The 24,335-nt window shown below is 39.1% G+C and overlaps 1 protein-coding gene across 1 annotated transcript in view; it reads right to left on the minus strand.

The window, feature by feature from the left end:
* The window catches only part of DISC1 (disrupted in schizophrenia 1), a 191,150-nt gene that overhangs the window by 34,455 nt on the left and 132,360 nt on the right, over positions 1–24,335 (minus strand). Inside the window, exon 10 of the mRNA XM_021390509.1 lies at positions 8,911–8,971. Within this exon, the coding sequence (XP_021246184.1) occupies positions 8,911–8,971 (61 nt within the window). The remainder of the gene's footprint in view (positions 1–8,910; positions 8,972–24,335) is intronic.

A 24,335-nucleotide genomic window follows, 5' to 3' on the forward strand; every position in this document is an offset into this window, starting at 1 on the left:
CTTCCTAGAAACTGCAGAGTCGAGGTGATGGTCTTGGACCTCATCTTCAAACATCCTCTGAAAACCAGAGGAGGAAGTCAGTGGCTAAAGAAACACTCTTTCTGAAGCAAATGGAGCTTTCTATCTCCCAGCCAAAGCCTCTTTGCATAGGAAATGGAAAAGTATTTAAAATAAATCACCAAAGCTCATTGCTTCAACCTTTCCTTAATTAATGCAAATACAAACTAGCACAAACACCTGCAAGGAAAACTTCACAGGCTTTCAAGTCAAAATGCCAATGTAGCCTACTCTCAGGAGGAGGAAGCCAGTACAACTGATACCAGCCATGTCAGACATTCACAGAATGGGATCCTCTCACGTTCATGAGTATCACTGATTCAGGAATGAAAAAGATCAATTAGAATTATAAACTCTTAATAAAATTCACATAATTCAGTGATGTAGAAAGATGAGAAAACATGGAAGAGCACAAGGGCCTGACAAAAAATAAAAATGGGAAAACATTACTTCTGCTCCAAAACTGAGAAATCTCAGTACACCAAAGCAGCAGCAAAGAGATGCAGAATTACTTACCCTTGGCGAGGCAAGAGTTTGCAGCACAGAGGACTACTGTGACGATAATGAGTTTCAGCAGATTGTTGAACTGTAGTTTTGTAGGCATGACTGACCAGCACTAGAACAATGCAGCGTGAGAAAAAGGCATACAGGAAAAGAAAAGATCCTAACAAAATACACAATTACTAACCATCTAGAGAAGCTGTGAACTTTTGGCACTTTTTTTTTTGTAAGCAAGTAAAATACTTTGTTTTTAGAAGGGGAGACCCAGCCTTGCCCTCTGATGATTTTTGCTATGTTAAGTATAAAATGAATGGAAGACAAAAAGCCTGAAGGGAAGGAGAGAAGGGCATAAGCTTTCTTATGAATAAGCAGCACAATCCCCTGTCACCATGCCTTTGCCCATGCTGCACACTAACTACTGAAGTTAATTCAGTAACTTTAAAAAAACTCTAGCCTGGTTGAAATCTTAATTAGTATAGACAGAGTTACCAAAGACTGTGTGACCATGTGCTTTGTTTTTTCTAAAGCTTTAAGAGACACCGGAAAGTGGCCCCAAATCTGACCTCTTTTCTTTTTTTAATAAAAAATACTTTCAATACTTACACCAGATTTAAAAGGAACTGAGCTTTCCCCTACTTATCATAAACCAGCACTGTCATGTACCACAGTTCGTCCATCTCCCAGTTAAAAAGATAAAAATAAATCAGTATTTGTAATCCAGCACTCCTGAACTATTGAAAAATAAAGTAATAAAAAAGTTAAAGGAAAGGAGAAAAGGCAATGAAAATCACTGTTTGCAATTCTTGTGCTCTTCTTCAGTTTACTGTTTCATATAGTAGCCAAACATTAATTTTAAAATATTCTGGGAACAATATTTATCAAAAGATATATATCTCCTTAAAGAGGAAAAGTAAAATCTGTGTATGCTTCCTTCCCCTTGAGAAATACTGGACTTGAAAGACTCCCCAGCACACCCCTCCCCCTCTGCAAAGGGCACTCTCCACACCTCAGCCAGCAGTTGCTTACTTGGGAATCAAAAAGTCCTTCTCCACTAGCAGCAAGCATTTCCTTACCACTACAGAGGCAGAAGATCCCTGTTGCTGCCACAAAAGGCATGGTAGGTCCCATTGGCACAACTATCTCCTATCTGGTGAAGGCCACAGATGGGGGCAATGACCTTTTTTATTTTTTCACTTGATGTGCACGTCTGTGTACATATGTTTATGCACAATTCTGTCCCCACTGAAACCAGGATTATTGGTGGAAGAAACAGATTACATTCTTTCCCCAACCTCATTTATACAGCCCATGCAGCTTGTGTACATCCATAGATGGGTGGGAATATTGGTAATGTCAGTGTTGAAGGACACAAGTAAGAGGTTGGGAACCAAGAGCTGCATCCTGGCAGAAGACATAAGTTTGTCTGCAAAGGATCTCTGCCATGGGACCAGATCACCATGAAGAAGAAATGCACATTATGCCCAAGAGGCATGATTACAAGCTGTAAACTGCTGCACTTTTAGAAAGATTATTTCAGTTTCCATCCCCAGTGGGTTTTAGCTACATTTTCCCCATCCAGAAACAAAAAGAGCAGCAAATATTCTCCTCTTTCCTCCAGTCCTAGTTAATGTAAGCTAATACATTTCCATGAGGAAGTACCATCAATTTTCTCACAAGGTTATTTAGATTTAAATTTGCTAAGCATTTCTAAGATACTGTATGCTGGCAGGACATTGAAGACATTTTCAGATATATTGCAAGGGACTGTGAAGACAATAAGAACATTTAATGAGAATCTGCACTGTGGTCATACAGTCTAAGATATCTCGGAAACAGTCTTCTAAGTTTAAGGGTGAGAATAGCTTTTCTATGAATAGAGGGTATTTTTATATTTCTACTTTGACACTTATTTTGTCCTAGCTGATATATAAAGAGAAGATACACAAAAAAAGAGTACTAAGAAATAAAGTTGGAAACAAAATGAAGAATAAAATACAATTTAAAAAGTGGAATTGAGATGAGTAGAAGAAAGGGGGAGAGAGAAATCAAAATAGAGACCAGGATAATCAGAAAGCCCTCCCTCCAGGATCAGTAACTTCAACAACTGCAAACAAGGAAGCATACAAACATCTAAAATAGAGGTGAAAAAAAAAAAAGCACTCAAAGGATACTTAAGATTTATTCATTAAATGGACTCACCATCATGTAAACTAGATTTCTGTAACTACTTAAGATGCCCTAAATAAAGCTGGGCCTGCACAGCAAGCAAAAATTACCTGTAATTTATTAGCTAGCACATTTAGCAGCTTGCTTTTCTTTATTTACAGCTCCTTTTATTCATGGATATTTTGGGTTAGTGAACTTTCCCTCACCAGAACTGTATCAATGCAAAAGATCAATGGGATAATAAAACAGCTTGAATATTGTTTCTGATTATTGAGTGGGAGCAACTCCGCATACATACACTGGTTTTACTAATTTTTCCCTTCCCTACAGAAATCTATTCAAAATGCTATTTTCATTTATGAGATCCTAAGTTCCTGTTACCAGTTTCACAGCTGAAGATATAATCCTCCAATTCATGATTCAATTTTGCAAGCCTACCTGGTAACTTATTTACCATTTTCACATTCAGTGCCAGCAACTTCTAATGACGTTCCAAATTTTCAACATTCCAGATAATCACAGAGTGTACCTAGTTTGACAGCCCTTTGTTACAAAGGTACAGGTGATTGTGCTGACATGCACAAGCACTTCTTCGGGTAGAGAAGGATCACTCAAGCAACAGCCTAAAGTCATGGGCAAACAACTCATTTTGGGGAAACTAACTCCATATATTCAACATTATATTAATATATACTCCATACAGACAAGAACAGTAGAGAAAGTTTTAACCAGATGACAGAGAGCTATCAATCCACAAGGACATAGGCTTTTCCATGTGTTCTGAGATTTAAGACCATCAGCCACAAGAAACACCATCCCCTTGGTGTGCTTTGAGAGCATTCATATCCGGCTCTGCTCCCAAAAATATTTCTGAACCTTAGTACCTTACAAAGGAGACCTGAGACACATGGAATGTAAACTAGTATGATGAATAATAGAGGAAGAGAATGGCTGTTTTAAAAGCATTCATTTTCAAGTAAACTGGGAAGTGATGTGTTAGCAATTAATGCTGACCTGTATGTTATGTTATGGGTCCCTCGGGACATTGGAGGTCTTGCCTAAAAGGAGGAAGCTCAAGGAAGATGACACATTCAAATGCATTATATAAAAATATCGCTTGCATGGAAAAACCACAAATTTCCATTACAGGAATGCAAGTTGTGCTAAACACACACAATCCCCTTCACCCCTCACTGAACAAGTGCAAATGAGCAGATCTTACAGCGGAGCAGGATTCCGCTACATTTCCCACACTGTGCACCCATGAGCTGAAAAAAGCCACCATTATGAGAGCATTATAAAAAAGGCATTGCTAAAGAGAAGACGAACTGAGCCAAACAGCAAAAGGGAATCAATTAAAGACAAAAGGTTTTACATACACTTGAAAAGTTGCAAGGTGCTGTATGACTAACAATCAGTAACAGCAAAGCACAGGCATTGCAATATTACATCTTACTTGCAGGCATATCTATTCATTTCCCCATTCTTGCAGAAGAAGAGAAAAATAGCTCAGTAAAACACCTTTGTGTAACTGTCACCAGTTATTCCTGAAAAATATTATTCCTCCAAAATAATTTCATGATTTCTATCTGGGAATTAGAAAAAGCAACTAAAAAGCCATGCTTGTGCGATGAATGGAAGTCACAGAATAATCTTTTGAGGCCTGGAAACAAGTACAATCACATTAAATTCCCTCAACTCAAGAAATGTCATCTTTACATCGGCTGGTACAAAAAATTGTTTCTAGCCTGAGGCAATTACGATAAGGGATTTAGAAGCCATCACCATGTGGCCCGTGAGATACAAAGGAATGTATCACAGCATATACAGCGTCTGTTGCTCACCATTTCGGAGCTAATGTTCTCACAGCTGTGTGTGACTTCAACCAGCTGGGAAGAAGAAAGGGACTAAATGAGTCTCTGGAAGTATCCAGTATTTTGCCTAACCTGTGTTTAACACTGCTGCAGCAGAACCGTGGGTAAGCAAAATAGGATCTGATGATTATATAGCACACATGGAGCTGTGGGCTCCCTTGGAAGCAATACACGAAACACAGTCTTAGAGAGGGCAAAAATGGCATTTCAGCCATATCCACGCTCTGCTACGATGCTGCCACCAGCTGAACAGCCTTCAGTGCAACTGAAGGTCAGGGGTTACACAAGATTACCGTAGGCCATCTGGCATTCCCAGGCACGCCTGTGCTGCTGTGCATGCAAGGAGAAGCGTTGGAAAGCCAGAGAGCAGCCTTAGAGCAGCAACTCCTCTAGCAGAGTGCTGGCTTTCTGCACCAGGATATGCAGAACACCAACGGCCCAAGCTGAAATCTTACCCTTACAGAACATAAAGAGGCTGTATGCAGCCACAGAGGGGTTCTGTTATTAAAACATTGCAAGCTCAGACTTGCAGGCTCAGATACCACTTTTCAAAAGCACGGCGTCAGACTTCAGACAGAGCTCTGAGTGGATGCAGGAGACTGAAGAGCTCCAGTTGGACACAGGGACCTCACCTCACTACAGAAAATCATCACTGTCTCAAGATACATTTAAAAGTCTTATGGAGTAATTAGTGATGAAGCCAGCTCCTCCTGGGGTTTCTGCTGCCTCAGGGTTCAATTTGCTATGGCAGGTCTGGCTCTTGTGTTCTATGGAGGGATGAATGATGGTCCCCCGGTCTTTCGTTTTTCCTGATGTTTCGTTTGTTCTCTGCCTCTTCCCCTACCCAAATGCATTTTTCCCTTCATCACATTGCATGTCTGCCATTCATTGTTCAGGCTCTGGTCCAGGCATAACTTTACTGTTTACATTCAGTGCCACCCAGGAAATATTTGGTATGAGAATAAAAAAAAACGGATTCTTAAGTTAAATGTGAATTGAGTCATACAAAAAAGAAACACAACAATTCTGCCACATTTACTCCATCCACTCCAGAGTGCAAGTTCCACAGGTTATCAATTTCTAATAAGTTTCACAAAGGATAATATATTCCAAATGTATTTCTACAAATACCCAGCAGAAGGACTCCTGAAAAATAAAGCACTTATCTCATGCTATATCCCATGAAGCTGATTTTTGAGCTACTAACAATACTTAATTTTCTTTGATATAAAAGCCTCACAGGGCTGCTCTGAAAGTAATGCCTCCTATATTATGATGTAGGTCCACAGCATTAAAGGTGGATGTTGGTGGTATGGCAGTAGAGGTGGAGCCTTACTGTCAAAATTCCATTACATTTTGTTGTTGTGATATGAGGCATTGCTTTCGGAGTGACGTACATGTATGTGTGTATATATATATATACTTAGTAAAACAGCATACTTATTTTTCTCTACTAGTGCAAGAACATCAGCAGTATCTCCAAAGGTAAGACCTAGCTGAAAGAAATAAATGCTTCTGCAGCATGTTTTGGTGATATAACTTAGTTCCTGTTTTTGCACAGAACTTCATAAGATAACTGTATTTGCCATGGAACTTTTACTAGCTTCTACAAGGGGCGCGGCCTGAAAGACAACTATTTTTTAAATTCTACATTCTTCCACACATTTGTTTGGGTTTCTCCAGCTATCAAATATAAATCACACAAAGATCAATCTTGCTACGAACACGCAACCCCCCCCCCACCCCCCCTTGATAGAAGTAGAATAGACTTCGCTAGAGGACAGAGATTTAATGAGATAGGGGGCATATGTAAAATGTGGCAGATATACAGCTGGTCACATTGCTTGACTTGCACTGAGCTGTGTGTGCTAGCAAATAGCTCAGATTATGACTTTTCCCGCATAAATACAGATTAGAGGTTTCTTACCCATTTAAAAAAGAGGTGATTTTATGGATATCTTCAAACTAGATAAATATCTGTCACTGTCAAGTCTAAACTTGGATTCCAACATCTAAGCACCTAAAAGAAAGTATGACTGGCAGCCTCAGTCTTCACTCAAAAGTGTTTATTAGTACTCTATGCATTTTGCAAAATCTGGCCACTTTCATTAGGTACTTAAGTATTGATTTAAGAGAGAGCATGTAGCCATGAAATTCCAACCCAAATCTTCTGTTCTTATGGCTGTAGATCACTCTTTGCTACACTCAGTTTATGATCCTCAATCATTTACAAACAAGCACTTGACTTAAGCTTGCTCATGGCCAAGCCGGGTAGTTACTGAACCTGGCTTTAGTCATGGTAATGACACAAAGGCCACAGCAGAGCTTTCACTTGGGGTGGAAAGAGGTGAGATGACAATATACACTTTCAGTGGAGGATCAACGATCCTACATAAAGATGCTCATCTGACTTTCAGTGAACTAGATTAAGCAGCTATAGCAAACATACGTAAAATCTCTTCTTAACCCCTCAAGTGATGAGTTAAAGTTGTCCTACGCTTAACATACCCATAAAGATGTCTTCACTGAATACAGTCTCATTACCCCAACTCACATCACTTCTGTATTTATCACAGAATCATCAAGTTTGGAAAAGACCTGTAAGATCTCTAGTACCTTATTTACATACTGAAAAACTGTTAGTGGTTCATGACTGAATCTTCCCTGCCTGAGGCTTAGTTGACACCGTTGGATTTATTATTATTGCAGTCAGGAAGGGAAATTTCAGCAGTTCAGCACCTCTGCAACAGTCTGCATGGTTGGAACATCCAGGCAGCCAACTGGGGACAGAGTAACTGATAATGAAGTCTGAAAAGGATGTTGACTCTACTGGTACAGCTGAAGTACTACACACACAGCACTTGGACTTCATGCATTTATGTCCTCAGTAAAGGTTGGGAAGGACAGTTGCCTCTTAATGACAACATTTTGAAGCCTGTAGCCTCATTGTACTAGAAAACCAAGACTGAAACAGGCCCAGGCTTGTATGGTACTAAGGAAGGCAACTCCTGTATACAAAAGCCTAAAAGCCCGCTATACCACTTAAGTCCTTACAGCCTAGAAGCATCAATATGTGTTGCTATACCTTATATTTTAACTTTCTATAAAGAGCAAAGTAATAATGTTTATTTGTGCGGGTTTTTCTTTTTTTTTTTTTTTGTTTGTTTTTTGTTTGTTTTTTTTTTTTAAGTAATTCACAGGAAGACTTGTCTTACACTTATGGATACGAAACCTCTTTGGCTACACTGAAATCAGACAGTTCTGAAATTGGTTATGAAGTATTAAAGCTGGGGGGGACAGGCAATACACAGACAGTTTGATCTTTGAAGTCTGCTTCCATCATTTTTCACTCAGTTCTGAATTACTTTTAAGTATGATAGCTATGCAAATAAGTGCCTCTATTCAGCAGTATGAGCGAGCAAATAAAAAAATTTAGAACCTTCTATACCAATGCAACAACCAACACAAATAATGAAGGCAATTAATTATACCTACTCAGAAACAGAAATAGAAGTAGAGTTAATCTGGGGGTTGCACTTTCATTAAGTCATGAACTCCGACTACAGCTTATGAAAGCTTTTTCTAATAAAAATACTTGTGGAAGAAAAAGTCCACTTTTCTATTACAACAACAGCTAACAATCCTTCAAGGAGCAGCCTAAAACTTGAGGGTCTAGAGCCTTCTTCATACAGCAAGAAGAAACATATGTATTCTGCATTAGGATTCAGTTCCCAAAATATCTCCATTGTTGTGTTGGTTTCTATTGCTTTCCAGTCCCTCAAAATAGCATTCATTCAAAACTGTTATATAAATGGTCATTACTTTTTAAGGGCACCAAGAACTAAAGTAGAGATTTCCGTGGCTCTGCTCAGAGTTGGGTTTTGCATAGGAACGCAGCAGTGTCTTTTCAACCACCTGCAGGAGCCCCAAAGCTCCACAACTTCTGGATGTTCAACAGCTTACAACACAGATCACAGCACCTGCAGGCAGAGCTGGAGTGACGTGCACCAACCACATGTGCACCCTTGTCTCCAGCCCTACCAGTTCTGTTCAAGAACAGTCTTGTGCACTGGAGAATCCAATCCCAGCAATTCTTTCTTTTACCTGTGTTCACTGGCAGGCAGCTGGCAAAGCTGCTGAACGCAGCCAGAAACAGAGGTCATAGCAATAATGTTTATGGGATGTCCAACTTTGAACTATTCTGGTATTATTCTCAAGTAAGTTCAAAAGCATTCCTATAACACTTTATGCATGTCAATGCTGCATTAAGACTTGTTTTATTCTTTCAAGATTTCCATGATACCTTCCTTACCTATGTAGTTTAGCTTCCAGCATCTCCATATACTTTTCAGCATTTTCTTTTACACTGGTCACTGCAAGATAAAATTCAAAAGTTTGGTAATGTTGTAACTGAACAGTGTTTCTTTTTTTTTTTTTAAATATCATCTGATCTCTTACCTATAAATTCCATTAATCACTTCCTCATTCACATTACAGTGCAACTTACCCCTTTTTCTTGAAAGTCTATTGTATGTGTACTAAATATATCTGCTAATTAGTGCATCACTAAATTAACCATGTTTGCACCAGAAAAATGGTGAGACTAACAAAGACACACACTGTAGAAGTTCCCTCTTGACAAAACAAAACAAGAAGCACACAATACAGCTACTTCTTCCCTTTCACCTCCAGGAGACACAGGCAAGACTGATTCCCTGAACAAGAGTCCCTTAAAGTCTTATGAAAATTTTATCAAAGTGACAGAACTGAAACACTGTGGCATGGGCAGAGGTACCAGAGAAGCTTTTCATGACTTAAATACCAACCAACAAACTTAGGACCTAACTATCAGCTTCACATGAATACCTACCATTTCTCCACACAGAACAAACTCCAGCAAACTTCTTGCTCAGTGTAACAAAAAATAACAAAGCTAATGCTTGTGTGATCCTTGGTACTCCATGTTTAGTATGAATGGGGGAAAAGGTAAATTTCCTCCAAGAAAACTGAGGCTTTCAGAGGATCATCACATCATTTTATTTTTATTTCCCTAACAGTCTAGTAGGGCTGTTAATCTGTTGGTCATTTTGAAACTCTTAGCTCACTACACACACATGTTTTAAGTGAAGATACGCTCTATAGAGCATCACTGTTTCTACACGTAAAGCTTGCTACTTGGATTAGGCACTGTGAATTTAACTATTCATCTCTTCTCCATCTTTTCTGCAATTCAATGCCTCACATTGCCTCACAGTGCCCCCACATATTTCTCACTTCCCCCCCTCATTTTTTTTTCCCTTACAACATAAAAATTCACACAGTAAAGCCTAATATGAAAATGTGGGATTAACCAGATGAGCTGTTCTGAAGTTGTGTGCGCACACACAGGATTTCATTAAAACTACTCAGACAATATCATTAGCAGCAAATATCAGTGTAAACGTGACACAGACTGTCTGCAGAAGGTGTTCATCTGGTCAGACAGAAGTCACGCATCACAGAAGCAACCTGCATCCTGATGGCAAGCATGGGGCACATTTTACAGAGTTGATGCAGTTGAGAAAGCTTGTCAGAATCATATGTATATATATACACACACAGATATATACACACACACATTCTCTATGAAAGCATCACAATTTTGTCCATGGTATCACTGTCAGAATGGGTTTGGCAGCACAACACCTTGAGCCAGCAGGATTATCGAAGATTATGTTGTATAGAGACAGCTGCATTAATTTCTACATTCACAGGTCCATCTCACCATTAGAAGAGTGCTGATGAATGTTAAACAAAAGGTTATACAAGGATTTTCAGGATGGCTCTGGAAACTAAGCAAGTTTCCTTATCTTGTAATAGTTTTATGACAAGTACAAAGCTCACTATAAGTTCCTGCTTTCATCACCGTTCTTTTATTCCAGTGCTTCCTGTGGAAGTGCAGAAAGCCTGCAAGTCTTCTTTTAATGACACGTTACAGTTTTATATAAACTACAAGCAGCTTTTCAAAACTCTCTGACAATTGGCAATGTGTTGACCTGCGGTTCAGCACACACTTTGATAACAGATAGCTTAAAGGTACACTGCTGCTGTACTTCCCATTCTCTTGCCATTGTCATAATATCCTTGAACACGAGCTGTTACAACTCAGGGGCTTATTCATTCCCATAATAGAGTCAGCAAATATTATTAATTTTGGAGAGGGACGAGAAGAGGTGGAGAATCTGCTTCACACTCACTTTGTTTCTAACCGATATAGTGACTTCTTACGTTACATGAAAGATAAACCTTGCTTTCAGTGTCTCCTGCTGTGCTCGTCGCTTTTTAATTGGGTATGATCTGATAGAGTAATTCGCACTTTCACAGCTCAGTCCTGCCCCTACATGCAATTTTACAATGCCCTTGAAGCACACAGCTTAATATATCAGCATTATTCAATGACAAAAAGTAATGGACAAGAATACACCACTAGTCAAAAGTAGGTCAGTTAAAAGCTAACACTCATTTGGAAATCACCTCACATCACTAAACCGCACTCTCTGCTGTCAACTGTTTTAACTACATTAAAAGAAATGCAAACTTTACTGCTAAAAGAGTAAGCCGCCCAGGCTAGCTTTGTCTCCTTGCCTCTTGTGCATGTAATTGAAAGAGCTATGACCTGGAGGTTTTGCTTGAAGGAAAATACTGCTTAAAAATTCTACGGGGGTTACTTCCATCGTAACAAATTGCAGGCTGCACTGCAACAAATACACAAATGCTTTCTGCTTTTTTAGATCATCTATTTGTAATAGAATACAAGCAACAAATTAGCAGCCTTTTTGTTCTAGTTTAATGAATCTCTATTCACCATCACTTCAAAGCACAAGAATTGCGAGCTGGAAGCCGTGCATGCCTTAAATCTAGCTAGGAGAGTACTGGATGACAGACCAAAAAAAGTAATAATAATTTATGAGACTCATTTCTGCACAAACATGCCAAATGGTTTATTTTTATATTTAAATGAATGAGAGTGCTTTTTTTCATCAGTTCTCTAGGGATTTACACAGTTAGCTCATATTGGCCTTAAGTGGAGTTATTAAAATAAAAATGTATAAATACCTATGGGAAGATGAGACACCAGGGTATTTGCGAAGATTAAAAATAGACTTTTCTTGTGAAGCCTTAATCGAAGAAAAGTGAATTCAGCATTTCTCTTATTTTATTTATGTTTCTTCCTGCCTACAGCAGCAAAGTCCAGTCTTGGAATTAGTCCTGGTCAGATGAAACTGAGGGCAGCAGTAAACTCCTGTGGTGGTCTTTCAGTTGCCACAGAGTATAAATGTACCATTTTAAAAGCTGCATAAATATCTTCCAATAATTAACCTACATAGTGTTACTTCAAAACATCATGTGAGGTTTCTCATCTGAGAGCAGCTCTGTTGGGGTAATGTTACATTTCTTAATTACAAATACAATTTGAGCTTCCATGTGAAGCTATATCACTTTTATCCTCAGTCTTCGCTCTCACAAACTGTGTTTTCAGAGAAAATGACGTATGCTTCGCATTCTATAATGAATATCTTAAAAAAAGAAATTATTTAACTTGGTACACATTGAACCCCACGGAAATTCCAGATGTGAATGCTCAGCCCTTCAGAAGAGCAGGTCCTTAAAACTGAAGTAGCTTCCTCAACATCACAGCCATTTTAGATGGTCTTCTGCAGGTCTTTAGCATTCTACCAGACTTGTGATCCACAACTTGAGTTTCAGGGGGAAAAATCTCAAGTTCAGTTTTTGCCTTTCATTCTATTAGGTTTTTTTTTTCCACTTGTTTGTTTTTCTCTTCTGGTGGGTGAATGGTGACACATTTTGACACGCTGGAAGAGCTGCAATGGCTGCTAGCAGATGCAGACCAAACACAAAAAGAAGTGCCGCACATTGCCAGCCTATGCAGCAAGCCCAAAGACAATTCAGTTAACCTCTCCTTTTCAGAAGTGGAACTTTCTTTCTCAAGTACTTCATTAGTCAGGAAAAACAAAACTCCCACTGACTTTGGTAAGATTTTTGCCTGACTTAAGGAAGTAGGATGAGATTTGGTTATTCAGAATGATATAAAAAGTACAAGTAACTGCAAGGACACGCATTGATCCTGCTGCAGTAAACACTGAGGGAAGAACTAGGTGCAAATAAGGTTGGCAGATTTCTTGTCCTGTCACTACTCTATTTTTGAAACGTATAAAGTAATTACTAATGCTAAGAGAAATGCAAAAGCAGAACATGATTAGCTGAAAACATCTGATCTCTTCTGTAGTGGACGATGTGCTGTATTCGCATGTGAAGCTGTAGTCTGAAAAACTGTGGAAAAGCTTCAATGTATTTAAAGGCTAACTTGAAAAGCCATTCAAACTTCAGAGAAGACATGTCAACTGCTCAAATACATGTCAAGATGATTTACCAAGCCACAGTAACAAGATTTTGGATTACAGAATAGTAAGGAACTTTGCAACTTGCAGACAGGCACAGGAAAATCCCAAAGAAAGAACAAAAAAGGCCAGGTTTAAAAAGAGAAAAATAGGTGGTTCAATGAAGACGTGTAAATACTCTAAAAAATCTAACATTCTGGGTCAACTCAATCAACTACATTCTATTCTGGTTCACTGATAATTTTTCAGTAACGAAGTAACTACTGAGAAACACTGTTAATAACTGTCTCTTCCAGTGATTATATTTTATTACAAGGAATCTGTTAATCCTTTAAATATCACTACAGAACAGAACCAAATTAGCCTAGGGAAATTATTGCCACTGGAGAAGAGTCTAAATGGTCTGCTGTTCTATAAAAAAGACGACTACACAAAGGTGAACTGTGAAGACAAAAAAAAACAATACTGAACACCTATGGTATTAGAGTTCCACAAGTAAAGACATGACCCAGTACAGAGTTGAATATCTACCTAATAGGAGATTCCATAACACAACCACAAGGTTTTTTATTCCCTCTGAAAGCACTTGGCCTGGAGATTATCCTGCCACACAAATGCAAAGCCGTACTTAGCAATTAGATGAAACCAGTGGGTAGTTCAAATGCAGTTCTGCTGGGACTGAGTTGTGTGAACTGCCAGACATTCTCCACCCCCCCACATGGATGAGAATCTGAAGCAGCTGCCAGGTGATTCAGTAAAGTTGATTATTACAATAATCTCATCCCACAAGAAGACAGTGCTTTTCAGGATCTATTATGAAATGCCATTCAGCTGCTTTCACAGCTATGGTGGATGCAGTATGTTGCATCTTGCCCATTTGAAAGTTTCCAAGATTATTTCCAGGTGCCTTTCCAGCACTTGGTGGTCAACTGCTCTGATACAGTAAAGTAACTCTTCTGATTTTTAGAAACCAGCAGTTTGAGGATTCAGCTTGAGCATCACTTTCTTACAATACAATTCCTCTTTATTAGAATGTTTCCTGTAGGGTTATTGATACCGTAGGTCTAACATTCTCTCAAACATTTGGGTACATCCTGAACAGGAAGAGGAGTACAATCTAATCTCTAGTCTTGTCTGAAGTGGGTGGATATTACAGTACCCAAGACAGCCAGCCTTCTCTCTTTAGGAGGCCCCAGAAACGTCAAGTACCAGTTCCATCTGCTTGTCCCTCTGAATAGAAGGCTCCCATCCTATTTATAGTTCACATAATTTGTAGGTCTCGGTGCAAAATTAATTAATTTGAGCCTAGAATGAGTCAAGAGATACCTTGACTTTGATGTGAAAAAATACAGCTAAACGTAGATAGTATATAGAAATTACTGACTTGAGCAAAGAGGCCACATCCTGCCCTCAGGCGAGATGTCAGTTCAGATATATAACACAGAAAATCGTACAATGAATGGAAGTTTGACAAAGAAATAAAAACCAGAAAACCAGATCTTATAAAAAGAAATGACAGGAGATGCTAGCAACTCTGCCTATAACAACTTACATTTCTTTCTGGGCAAGGCACAAATGGTTTGCAGAGCAGAAAAGAGGTGAGGGAAGCTGCCCTGCATAAAAAGGCACATTTGAAAACCAGACATTCCTAGAATTTACCTTCTGAACCTTCTGCATTGTGTGTGGTACTTTTCATCGAAAGAGGCAGTTGACTCTTCAAGTTCTGTGATGATTAAATTGCCTAAATTGAAGGGATTTACCATAGCAGCATATGGATGCTAAGCTTCTTTCAGATCTCTTTAAAATCTAGTGAGCCAGACACAGTTGTTCCTCCTGTGATATATACGTAGGAGAAAGCAGTGGGGAAAAGGCAAATTACATTCTAAATACTTTCAGAAAATAATCTACTATTTTAAAAAAACAGCTTAAATTTAAAGAATGGTAATAGTATTCAATATCAAGTCAAGCTTGCTGCCTCTACATAAGAGGAGCTGTAGGTGAAATATTGAATCAGCAGTAACCAGAGCACTGAAGTTACAGGACAAACACCTTGATACTTTAAGAAGCTATAAAAAGCATAGGGAAGGAGATTAAGGCCCTGGGTCATTGAGCATTTAGCACAAGACCACCCACCCATCCAGCCCCCAGGCCTTCCAAACAAGACCTCCTGCCCGCACCAGCTCTCAGGTAATCACTGGCCAGGCACGGGCACTTAATCACAGGTTTGGTTACTTTTCCACACACAGCTCAAAAGCGTACAAATACTGTATTTGGGGAGCACTAAAGGTAAAATAAACAAGCCAAAATTGTAAAGAAAATAATTTCTGCCTCTCCATGCACTTGGCACTGGATGGCAACGTTCTCACTTCTGGGAAGCCTCAACAGAACTCCACATCTGGGTCTCTCTCTTTTTTGTATTTCTGACATAAAGAGCCAACATCCCCAAGAAATACTGTCTCCATTACAGATATGATTTTACATTATTTAAAATCAGCTGAGATGTGGAAATGTGTGCATTTTTCAGCTATGGCATGACTACACCATGCCACTTTGGAAATATACTGGAGATCTCCACCACAAACGTGCTCAGGTGACTGAGACACTCCAAGTCTCCTACAGACAAGATGAGGCTTGAGTTTTATTCCTCCAAACCATCACACAAACTGGACCACCCTACCTGTTTTGCTAGCTTCTCTGCATTTACCCCAAGCCACTATGCAATTGTTTATCAACATGCCTTAATGTTGAAAGCATCTTCCCAAAAGCCATGAGTAAAGTTTCCCTTTGCTTTCCATTCTTACTTTTCCCTTCCATTCTTCACTGAGCAACAGGGGGAAAAATGAAGGGGAAAACAGGAAAGGAGAGCAATCTGCCCGCACTTTTTTTGTTGTTGTTGTTCTCAGTTTCATTCCTCTGCTGACCATCTGTTCAACCACCACACACAAAAAAAAAACAAAAACATTTTTCTCATTTCTCCTAGCAAAGCAGAGCCTGAGCATCAAGGAGATCCATGTGTCCAGTTTGATCTCTGTGGATTGTCAGCCGTCACAAAAGATCATCTGGAAACCATTTACACAAGCTAACAAGGCAGCCAGACTTGACATGTGCATAGGCACCAAAAGAGTTCAAACTTGTTACTTGAACTGCCACAAGTTTTTCCTGAAAGTAAGATTTATTTTAACACAGTTGTATGAAACAAAAAGACCCCAAATAAGCCATTTATATAGCTCTCCAAGACAAACAACAGAGAACAATTAGGCTATATTCAGTGGCTAAGCTCCATACCAATAACTGAGAATACCTAATACCTATATCATGAAAAGAAGGAACAAGTCAAACTTATTTTTGGATGAGGAGATAAACTACAAGAAATCTCAATTTAATTTTTGGCCCAACTGCATCTCTCATTGCTAATAGGGATGACCTGATAGATGATCAGACGTATGTCACAACAGTTAAACAATATCAAATCTTCTAAGTAGCCATGTAGCTACTTAAAACAATACCTGGTTTAAGTTCTTTTCACAGTGGTTGTTTTGCTGAACATTCAGTACTACACCTAATATTTCAGTTCTTGAGTTGCAACAAAAAATTATATTAAATGAGTATACCACTTTGGCTTTTTAATTCAAGGTCACAAAGGAAACACAAAGATTTCGCTGGCCCTTTCTAGCCCTTCCAGAAAATCCTCCAAATTAAAAGAACTCTGTAAAGTCTCCTGATAGTATTAATATATTATTATCTTTTCTACAGCTCATCATGTTGGCTAGTCAAACTATACAATCCAGCGAAAACCCTGGCACCTACACAGAGACAGCCTTCATCCAGAAGATAAAATATATTTTATACTGCAACAAATATAATAATTTAATGCTGAAAACACAACAGAACAGCACAGCCAAAAAAGATTTTTTTTTTTAAATTTGCTTCCAAATGCTGCCATGGAATCTGGCAACCAAAAGAGATGAAAGGGAGAGTACAGATGTAAGTACTTTGAAAAGCAACAAGAAAAAAAGTGTTAAAAAAAAGACTAATGTTACCACTGAGAAAGGAAAAATGACACATCTTCACTCCAGTAGAACAAATGGCTGCTAAAACATCAGTCCTTCAGATTATTTTGACGAAAGGAAAGTAGAGCTTAAAGGTAAACTCTGAAGGTTAGAAGTAGTACAAATTGCAGTTCCTACACCAAAAAGGAATATTCAGCATCACAAGCTATTTTTAACAACCTTGAAATGACATCAAATAAAGCAGTGACTTCCTGCAACAACACTTTAAAACGCTAACAGCAGATAGCACTAACTTGTATTTTTGCAATGCTGTTTTCTCCATGGAGCTAGAACAGGTCTTCAAACTACAGAAGATCTGTGGAAAAGCAACAAACTCTTTTTTGAAAAATAGCTGACAGTGTCGAGCAATGCAGAGAAGGAAGGTGTCCCACATAGTCTGACACACTGAAGTTTTCAGAAACCCTTTGTAAATCACTTGGCCACTGTTGGCTGCATTGCAATTACAGGGCTTCTAAAAAAATACGACCGAAAAACATAGAGCTGCTAAGCAGAAGCTGTTCTGCAGTCACTCCAGGCAGGAGAACTGAAGCAGACAACAGAATCACAGAATTGTAGGGGTTGGAAGGGACCTCCAGAAATCATCAAGTCCAACCCCCCTGCAAAGCAGGCTCCCTACAGCAGGCTGCACAAGTTGGCATCCAGGTGGGTCTTGAATATCTCCAGAGAAAGGGGAATCCACAACCTCTCTGGGCAGCCTGTCCCAGTGCTCCATCACCCTCACTGTGAACAAGTTCCTTCGCACATTTGTGCAGAACTTCCTGTGCTCAAGTTTATGGCAGTTTTCCCTTGTTCTGTCTCCACAGACTGCTGAAAAGAGGTTGGCCATGTCTCTCCCACACATAAGATATTTATAAACGTTAATAAGATCACCTCTCAGTCTTCTTTCCTCAAGTCTGAACAGACCAAACAGGTCACTCAGCCTTTCGTCATAGGGGAGATGCTCCAGGTTCTTTATCATCTTTGTGGCCCTCCACTGGACTCTCTCCAGGACATCCCTGTCTTTTTTGTACCAGGGATCCCAGAACTGAGCACAGTACTCCAGGTGAGGCCTGTCCAGGGCAGAGCAGAGGGGGAGGATCACCTCCCTCGATCTGCTGGCCATGCTACTCTTAAGGCACCCCAGGATGCCATTGGCCTTCTTGGGCACCAGGGCACACTGCTGCTCATGGCCAACCTGTCATCCACCAGGACCCCCAGGTCCCTCTCTGCAGAGCTCCTCTCCAGCAGGTCATCCCCCAACCTGTACTGATACATGTGGTTATTCCTTCCCAGGTGCAAGACTCTATGCTTGCTTTTGTTAAACCTCATCTGCTTTCTTACTGCCCAGCTCTCCAGCCTGTCCAGGTCCTGCTGAATGGCAGTACAGCCTTCCAGTACGTCAGCCACTCCTCTCAGCTTTGTATCATCAGTGTACTTGCTGAGGGTGGGCACCATCCCCTTATCAAGGCCATTGATGAAGATGTTGAACAAGACCGGACCCAGCACTGACCCCCAGGGAACACTGCTGGTCACAGGTCTCCAACCGGACTCGGCACTAGAGGCTGATCACCACCCTCTGAGCTCGGCCAGTCAGCCAGTTCTCCACTCACCTCACCGTCCACTCATCTATCCCACACTTTCTCAGCTTCAACCTTAGCGCACTGCCTTTCTTAACCCCTGATAATCTTTGTTTTGACCTCTTCCTCCTAGCACTATTCAAACCTCTCACAAACTTCACGAAGCTCACCAGTAATATTTAGCTATACTTGACACATCGAGTAAACATGATGCTTTTGACCATGAACATGCAGTCACCACTTAAAAGCCTTTCACCTATTAACCTTTAAAGCTGGAGCAGAGATTTAAACAGATTTGAGAAAACTCCAGCAGTTGAGCAAAACAGATGTAGCTACAAGAATGTATATGCACTAAATGCCTGTACTAACCTAAAGGGCAGATGCACAGATACAAGTGCATGCTGTCGAGTGGACAGGTATATTCTGAATTGCTTTTAAGACATGATTATTGATTTAATTGGCTGACTCAAAAATAATGCTTAGAATATAAAATCATTATTAGCTTTCTTAGCTAATTTCTAGCACAAAATTCTAATACGCTACAGCTATTGAAAAAGACACATTTAATATCTCTAAATTAAGGTGGCATCCACTAAGCAATTTCCCATAAAGTGATAAAGTACACTTCAACTATACAGTAAACAAGGGATCCCAATAACAGTGGAAGAAAAAACCTACCACATTGCACTTTACCAGGTAATTTCCACCCACGTTACTCTGTATTTTATATTTTTTTTCCTCAATACCCTCTTCCGTCACCAGAGCCAGAGATAAATTTGCATGTTCCCCTTATCCAGAAAAACCACTAAATATTTAAGCTTCCTAGTAATCTTTTTTGGCTAAAGAAGAGACTTAATTCATACTTTGCTTAGAGCAAAAAATATAAAACGCAGCCCTATTACAAGTTCAAGATGTCCTTCTCATTTCAAGCTGACACTTTCAGCATCAACAGAAAATCTTTTACTTAAATTAAACTATAAGACCTCAGCTTGAGTGACTTCCGCAAAAGAAAGGCATTAAAGTCCTTGCCCTTCGTGCATCATCTCAGCCTGGCCATATTGTAAGTAGGATGAGTAGATTGGTTCTACAAAGCAACACGATGTTTTAATGCACTGTCTTTCTTTTTTTCCTCCCTACTGACAATAATCATTTCTGGTGGAGCTGGCCCTTTCTCTTGAATGGTTCCTATGATTTTCATTTCTGTACATTTCACCTGCCATGTTTCCCCAGATGTTTTCCTCCTTGACTCTTAAGTCTATGTGGTTTGTGTCCCATTTTCTCTTCTCTTTTCTCATTCTTCCTCTGCCTTTCAAATTCCTTTTTCCCTCAGGCTGTAAATCATTTAGTACTGCAAGGAATTTTACTTCTGGTTTTGTTCCCAATACTAAATTTGCAGTGCTTAATTTACTACCAGAAAGGAAAACTTTTAACAAGGACACCCAAATTTGTAGTTTGAGGACACTTTGTTGGTCATTCTGTTGATTTTTGAAATATATTCCTGATGGCTGATGTAGACTCTTCCTACACTAGCTTAATTTAACATGTTCTAATATCAAACGCTCTTTAGGTATGAATGCAAATGTTTATCAATTTAATCTTTATGACTCAAAATATCTTTCAAGTATCATCTGGAAAGATTTACATTTAAGAAGTTTTGAAGAGATGAACTAGAAGTCAAACTCTGGTTAAGTCAAGCTTCTAATTTCAGGACATCCAAAAATCCTTCTCAAGAGCAGTATTGCAAGGCTGCTTGCCAGAAAGAGAAGTGGATGGAGTCAAGTAGGAAAAAGTCATAATAAAGATCATGTTGGAAAGTGACTGCTTAGAGAATTGAGCCCAAGGGAAAGCTCTGCTGGTCTGAGCTGGTCTGGCAGCTGATGAACATGTTAAAGCCTGCTCTCTAGGGCACTTAGTTGAGGTCTGAGCAGAGACAAGTGCATACTGCACATTTTCTCAACTGAGCTGCTGCCTTTTTGCTTGGCTGACTGACTGATATGTCAGATGAATGTCTTTTTTTTTTTTTTCCCTTCAATCTTCTTTCTTCTCCTTTTCCCCACTTGAATTTTAAAGGCTGGGCCTGAATACCCATTGTTTAATACCAGTGGACTTGTATCAGCCTGTATGTTTATGGAAAGCTGAGGAATGTACAGCAGTTTTCTGTATGTCAAGGCCTCTCTTAGATTTTGCTGCTCACACCTGGCCAACCCATGGAAATGAAAATTGCTCACACAGCAATGCTTCCATGGTGTTAGATTGCAAAAGGCATTTTTAAAGCTGTGATTGTGCATTTTAGCTGTGAAACTTCCAGTGATATCAGTAGAAGTCACACAGCTAAATCCCCAAGCAACACTTTTGGAGGATGACTTACATTTAAAAGAGGATTAGAAGAAAATACTTCTTACACCATTTTCTATGTAACATTATCAGTCTTAAATTTGGAGAAGTGTGGAATCATTTGGGGGAAATAAATGATTCACTGGGTGTCAATTTTCCCATCCAATTAGGCTGGGCATTTACGCTGAGTGTTTAACATGTATCCCTCCTGCCCCTCCCTTTCCACAAAGTGTATATATTAAACACAAGTTAAGACTGCGGGTTTTCAACTTTGTTGATTTTATATTCCTGTTGGGATTTAAAGTACTGTTTTGTTTAATTATTTTTCCTCTACTCATCCATAGTATTGAATGACAGTAATAATGAGCTCAGAATCATTGTACAAATCCCAGTAGGAACCATTCATAGTTTGTTAATAGGACATTATATTTGCATTACCAAGTTCAGTTCAAAGCACACTGTGTAAATTAGCTCCAAGGGTTACTACCACGAATCTAAAACCAGAACATCAGGTCAATTAGCACAGCACAAAAGCACATTAGTTTGGGTGAAACCATAAAGGGTGTGATTAAAATTCTAGGAAATCCTCTCCTATCTTGGCTAAGAGCCTCTCAGTAGAAGGCTGGCTTTGCCTCCGGGAGAGACCAGAATGCCTCAGCTCACACAAGTGCAGCCTGATGCCAGTGACCCCAAGGCCTGCTAAGCAGTACTGACCTATTCTAAAGCAGAGGAAAATTAACTTGCAGGTCATGTGGAAATCTTCAAGTTTCCATAGAGACACTTTCTTCCCCATTCAAATTAAAAGAACAGGTAAGTACGAAGAAAACTTGGAGGATCTGAGAATTCAACATAGTGTGTATTTCTTACATGAAAATGCAATTAACTAAGAAAAGCTTATTTAGTTTCTACCACAGAAAGCATACTACCACTACCTTTCACAATTAAGTCCACGGCCACAAATCAAAAAGTCAAAATTTAAGATGACAAGAGGAGACAGGGAGTTCCGAGTAACAACAGACTGTATGTTACCAGTAATATACTGTAGGACTACTTACTTTTTGGGTAAACAACACACGAGCATACACACAAGCAGAAAACTCTGCAAGTAGTTAATGAATTTCAGACATCACAAACTGCACCTTTGAACAAAACTGCTGGAAGAGAAGTACAGACACAGCAGGAGAAGTGATATCATAATGAGGTTCTATCTCAGGACTACAAATCTGATGAAGCCACACAATGTTCCAAAAAAATAAAAGGCTAAAGGATGTTACTATCTGGTAAGGTCAGTTGATTGGTCCAAACCCTCTAGTCAATTCAAGTCAGTCTTGCCAAGCCATTAATTCAGCACGAGCTATATTTCTACTCAGCCAAAGATGATCAAAGATTCATTCCTGTGGTTAGCTTCTGAAATTTTGCTAATCAATGGCGTTATAATAGCAGCTTCTTCTGTAAACACTAACCCATAATAGCCATATATCATTACCCTCTGCAGAAACGTACTTAAAGTAGTAGACAGGTAACTTCAAAAATTACATAATCTCGAATCAAATAATAGGATTTCAGATTGCACAAAAGAAATCATTCAATAACAGTTTTCATAGTCCAGTGCATTAAAACGGTCTTTCCTTATACACTGAAGTGACTATAGCTGTGAGGCAGACTAAGATTTCATCATTAGTATTTATAAGTCTTTTCTTTACACCACCTACACAACTCTTTGGTTACTGCCTAATAGGTTTACATGGGCAGAACACACTGAAGCTTCTGACAAAGCCCTGGAAGAAATGACTGGGATACACGCAGACAAGGGAGAAAGGTATGATAGAGGAGATACTGGAAAATGAATGTGGAAGTTTGAGTCAAGTAACCCTGTGAAATGCTTCCAGTTCCTTAATTACCAGCTAAATAGCTGGAATTTTCCCTGTGGATGAAATTGTGAGAATGAAATTATTTGCCTTTATGAGATATTGGGCATGTTTGTTTAGGAGAAAACAGCTCATAAATACACAACAGGTTCCACACTACCTGCAATGCAAACCGGTGTGTGAAATAGAAATAGGTTTTAAGTAAATTACAAATAGCTGGCAAAGACTCATGAATACTCAGCTGGGAAAAAAAATGCTTTATATGGACTGCAGTAACACAAGGAAGATCAGAAACTACACATAAATTGAAAGAAAATGAACACATTGTCAGAATAAAAACAAAACACATATTTTAGAAAGTAAGCACTATTAGATGCCTACTATTACATGAAAACCCAAATGCAAAAACAGATGAGATAGAGCAATCAACAAAGTAAAAGGTGTTTGGTATAAGTGCTTCTGAAACCAGATAGAGTGACACAAATCAGTGGATTATTTACTGTATCTACCTATTTAGTAGCACACTAAGGCTTAGGTTAGCCTTAGAGGAATTAGATTGCAAGCAGAAATGAATTTACAGAGGCAGGGAAGTAATGTTTTACTGCAAGATTCAGTAGGATCCACTGTGATTAAAATTCTGCCTTTTCAGGACTACTCCACTGAATTTGAACCCTCTAAATTTTCTAAGATCAATTCATGAGGTATTTTCTTTCTTTGTTTCAATTTTCTTTTCTATTGGGTTGTTGATGGCTAATGTTTCTTCCTACAAGTTTTATATCTATTAAAGAGGCAGAGAAGCTGCTAAATATTTTATTCTGTGGAAATAAAAGATTTTCTGTCATTTTGCATTCCTATATCCCCACAGAAACATCAGTTAGAACTTTCTAGAACTTTGATATATACACACACACATATATGGGAATTTGTGTCAGACTTCGTCAAGATATATCCACTCAGGGTCAGGGCAAACTGAGGAGAAAAATCTTCTCTTTTCGCTTTTTTTGTTTCACATGAGACTGTTGGTTTGATATTGCTTCCCTAATGAGAAATTGGTGTAACTATTACTCCTAATTGTGCATTATTCCAATTTTCAGCAATCTTAAGACTAAATTACGCAAAGAGAAAGGGGCTGTCCAAAGGGGAACCATTCCCTAAGAAAATGCACTTGAGTAGGAGCAATTAAACACATTCTAATAAGTTGTGAGGCAGAACTGCTTAATAATGATTCCTTTTAAATGATTCCATAGAAGCGCAGATTTTTTAATAGCTTCATTCTCTGTGGTCTTCCCCAGAACACACTCAAACAGGGTACAACACAGCAATCACCTGCGTCACTAATTCTGGAAGTGGAGTACGTCAGCAAAGAAAAATACAGCTGCTGAAATTTGATTTCTGCCATTGCATCCTTACTCAAAAATATATTCTTGTGGGAAGTTCTCTGATATCTGAACAGCTACAATTCTTTGAAAAATGTTAACAGGTCGATTTTTTTTGGATGTTTTCAATTTTT

This window comes from Numida meleagris, chromosome 3 (assembly GCF_002078875.1).
Source record: "Numida meleagris isolate 19003 breed g44 Domestic line chromosome 3, NumMel1.0, whole genome shotgun sequence".
NCBI classification, from domain to species: Eukaryota; Metazoa; Chordata; class Aves; order Galliformes; family Numididae; genus Numida; species Numida meleagris.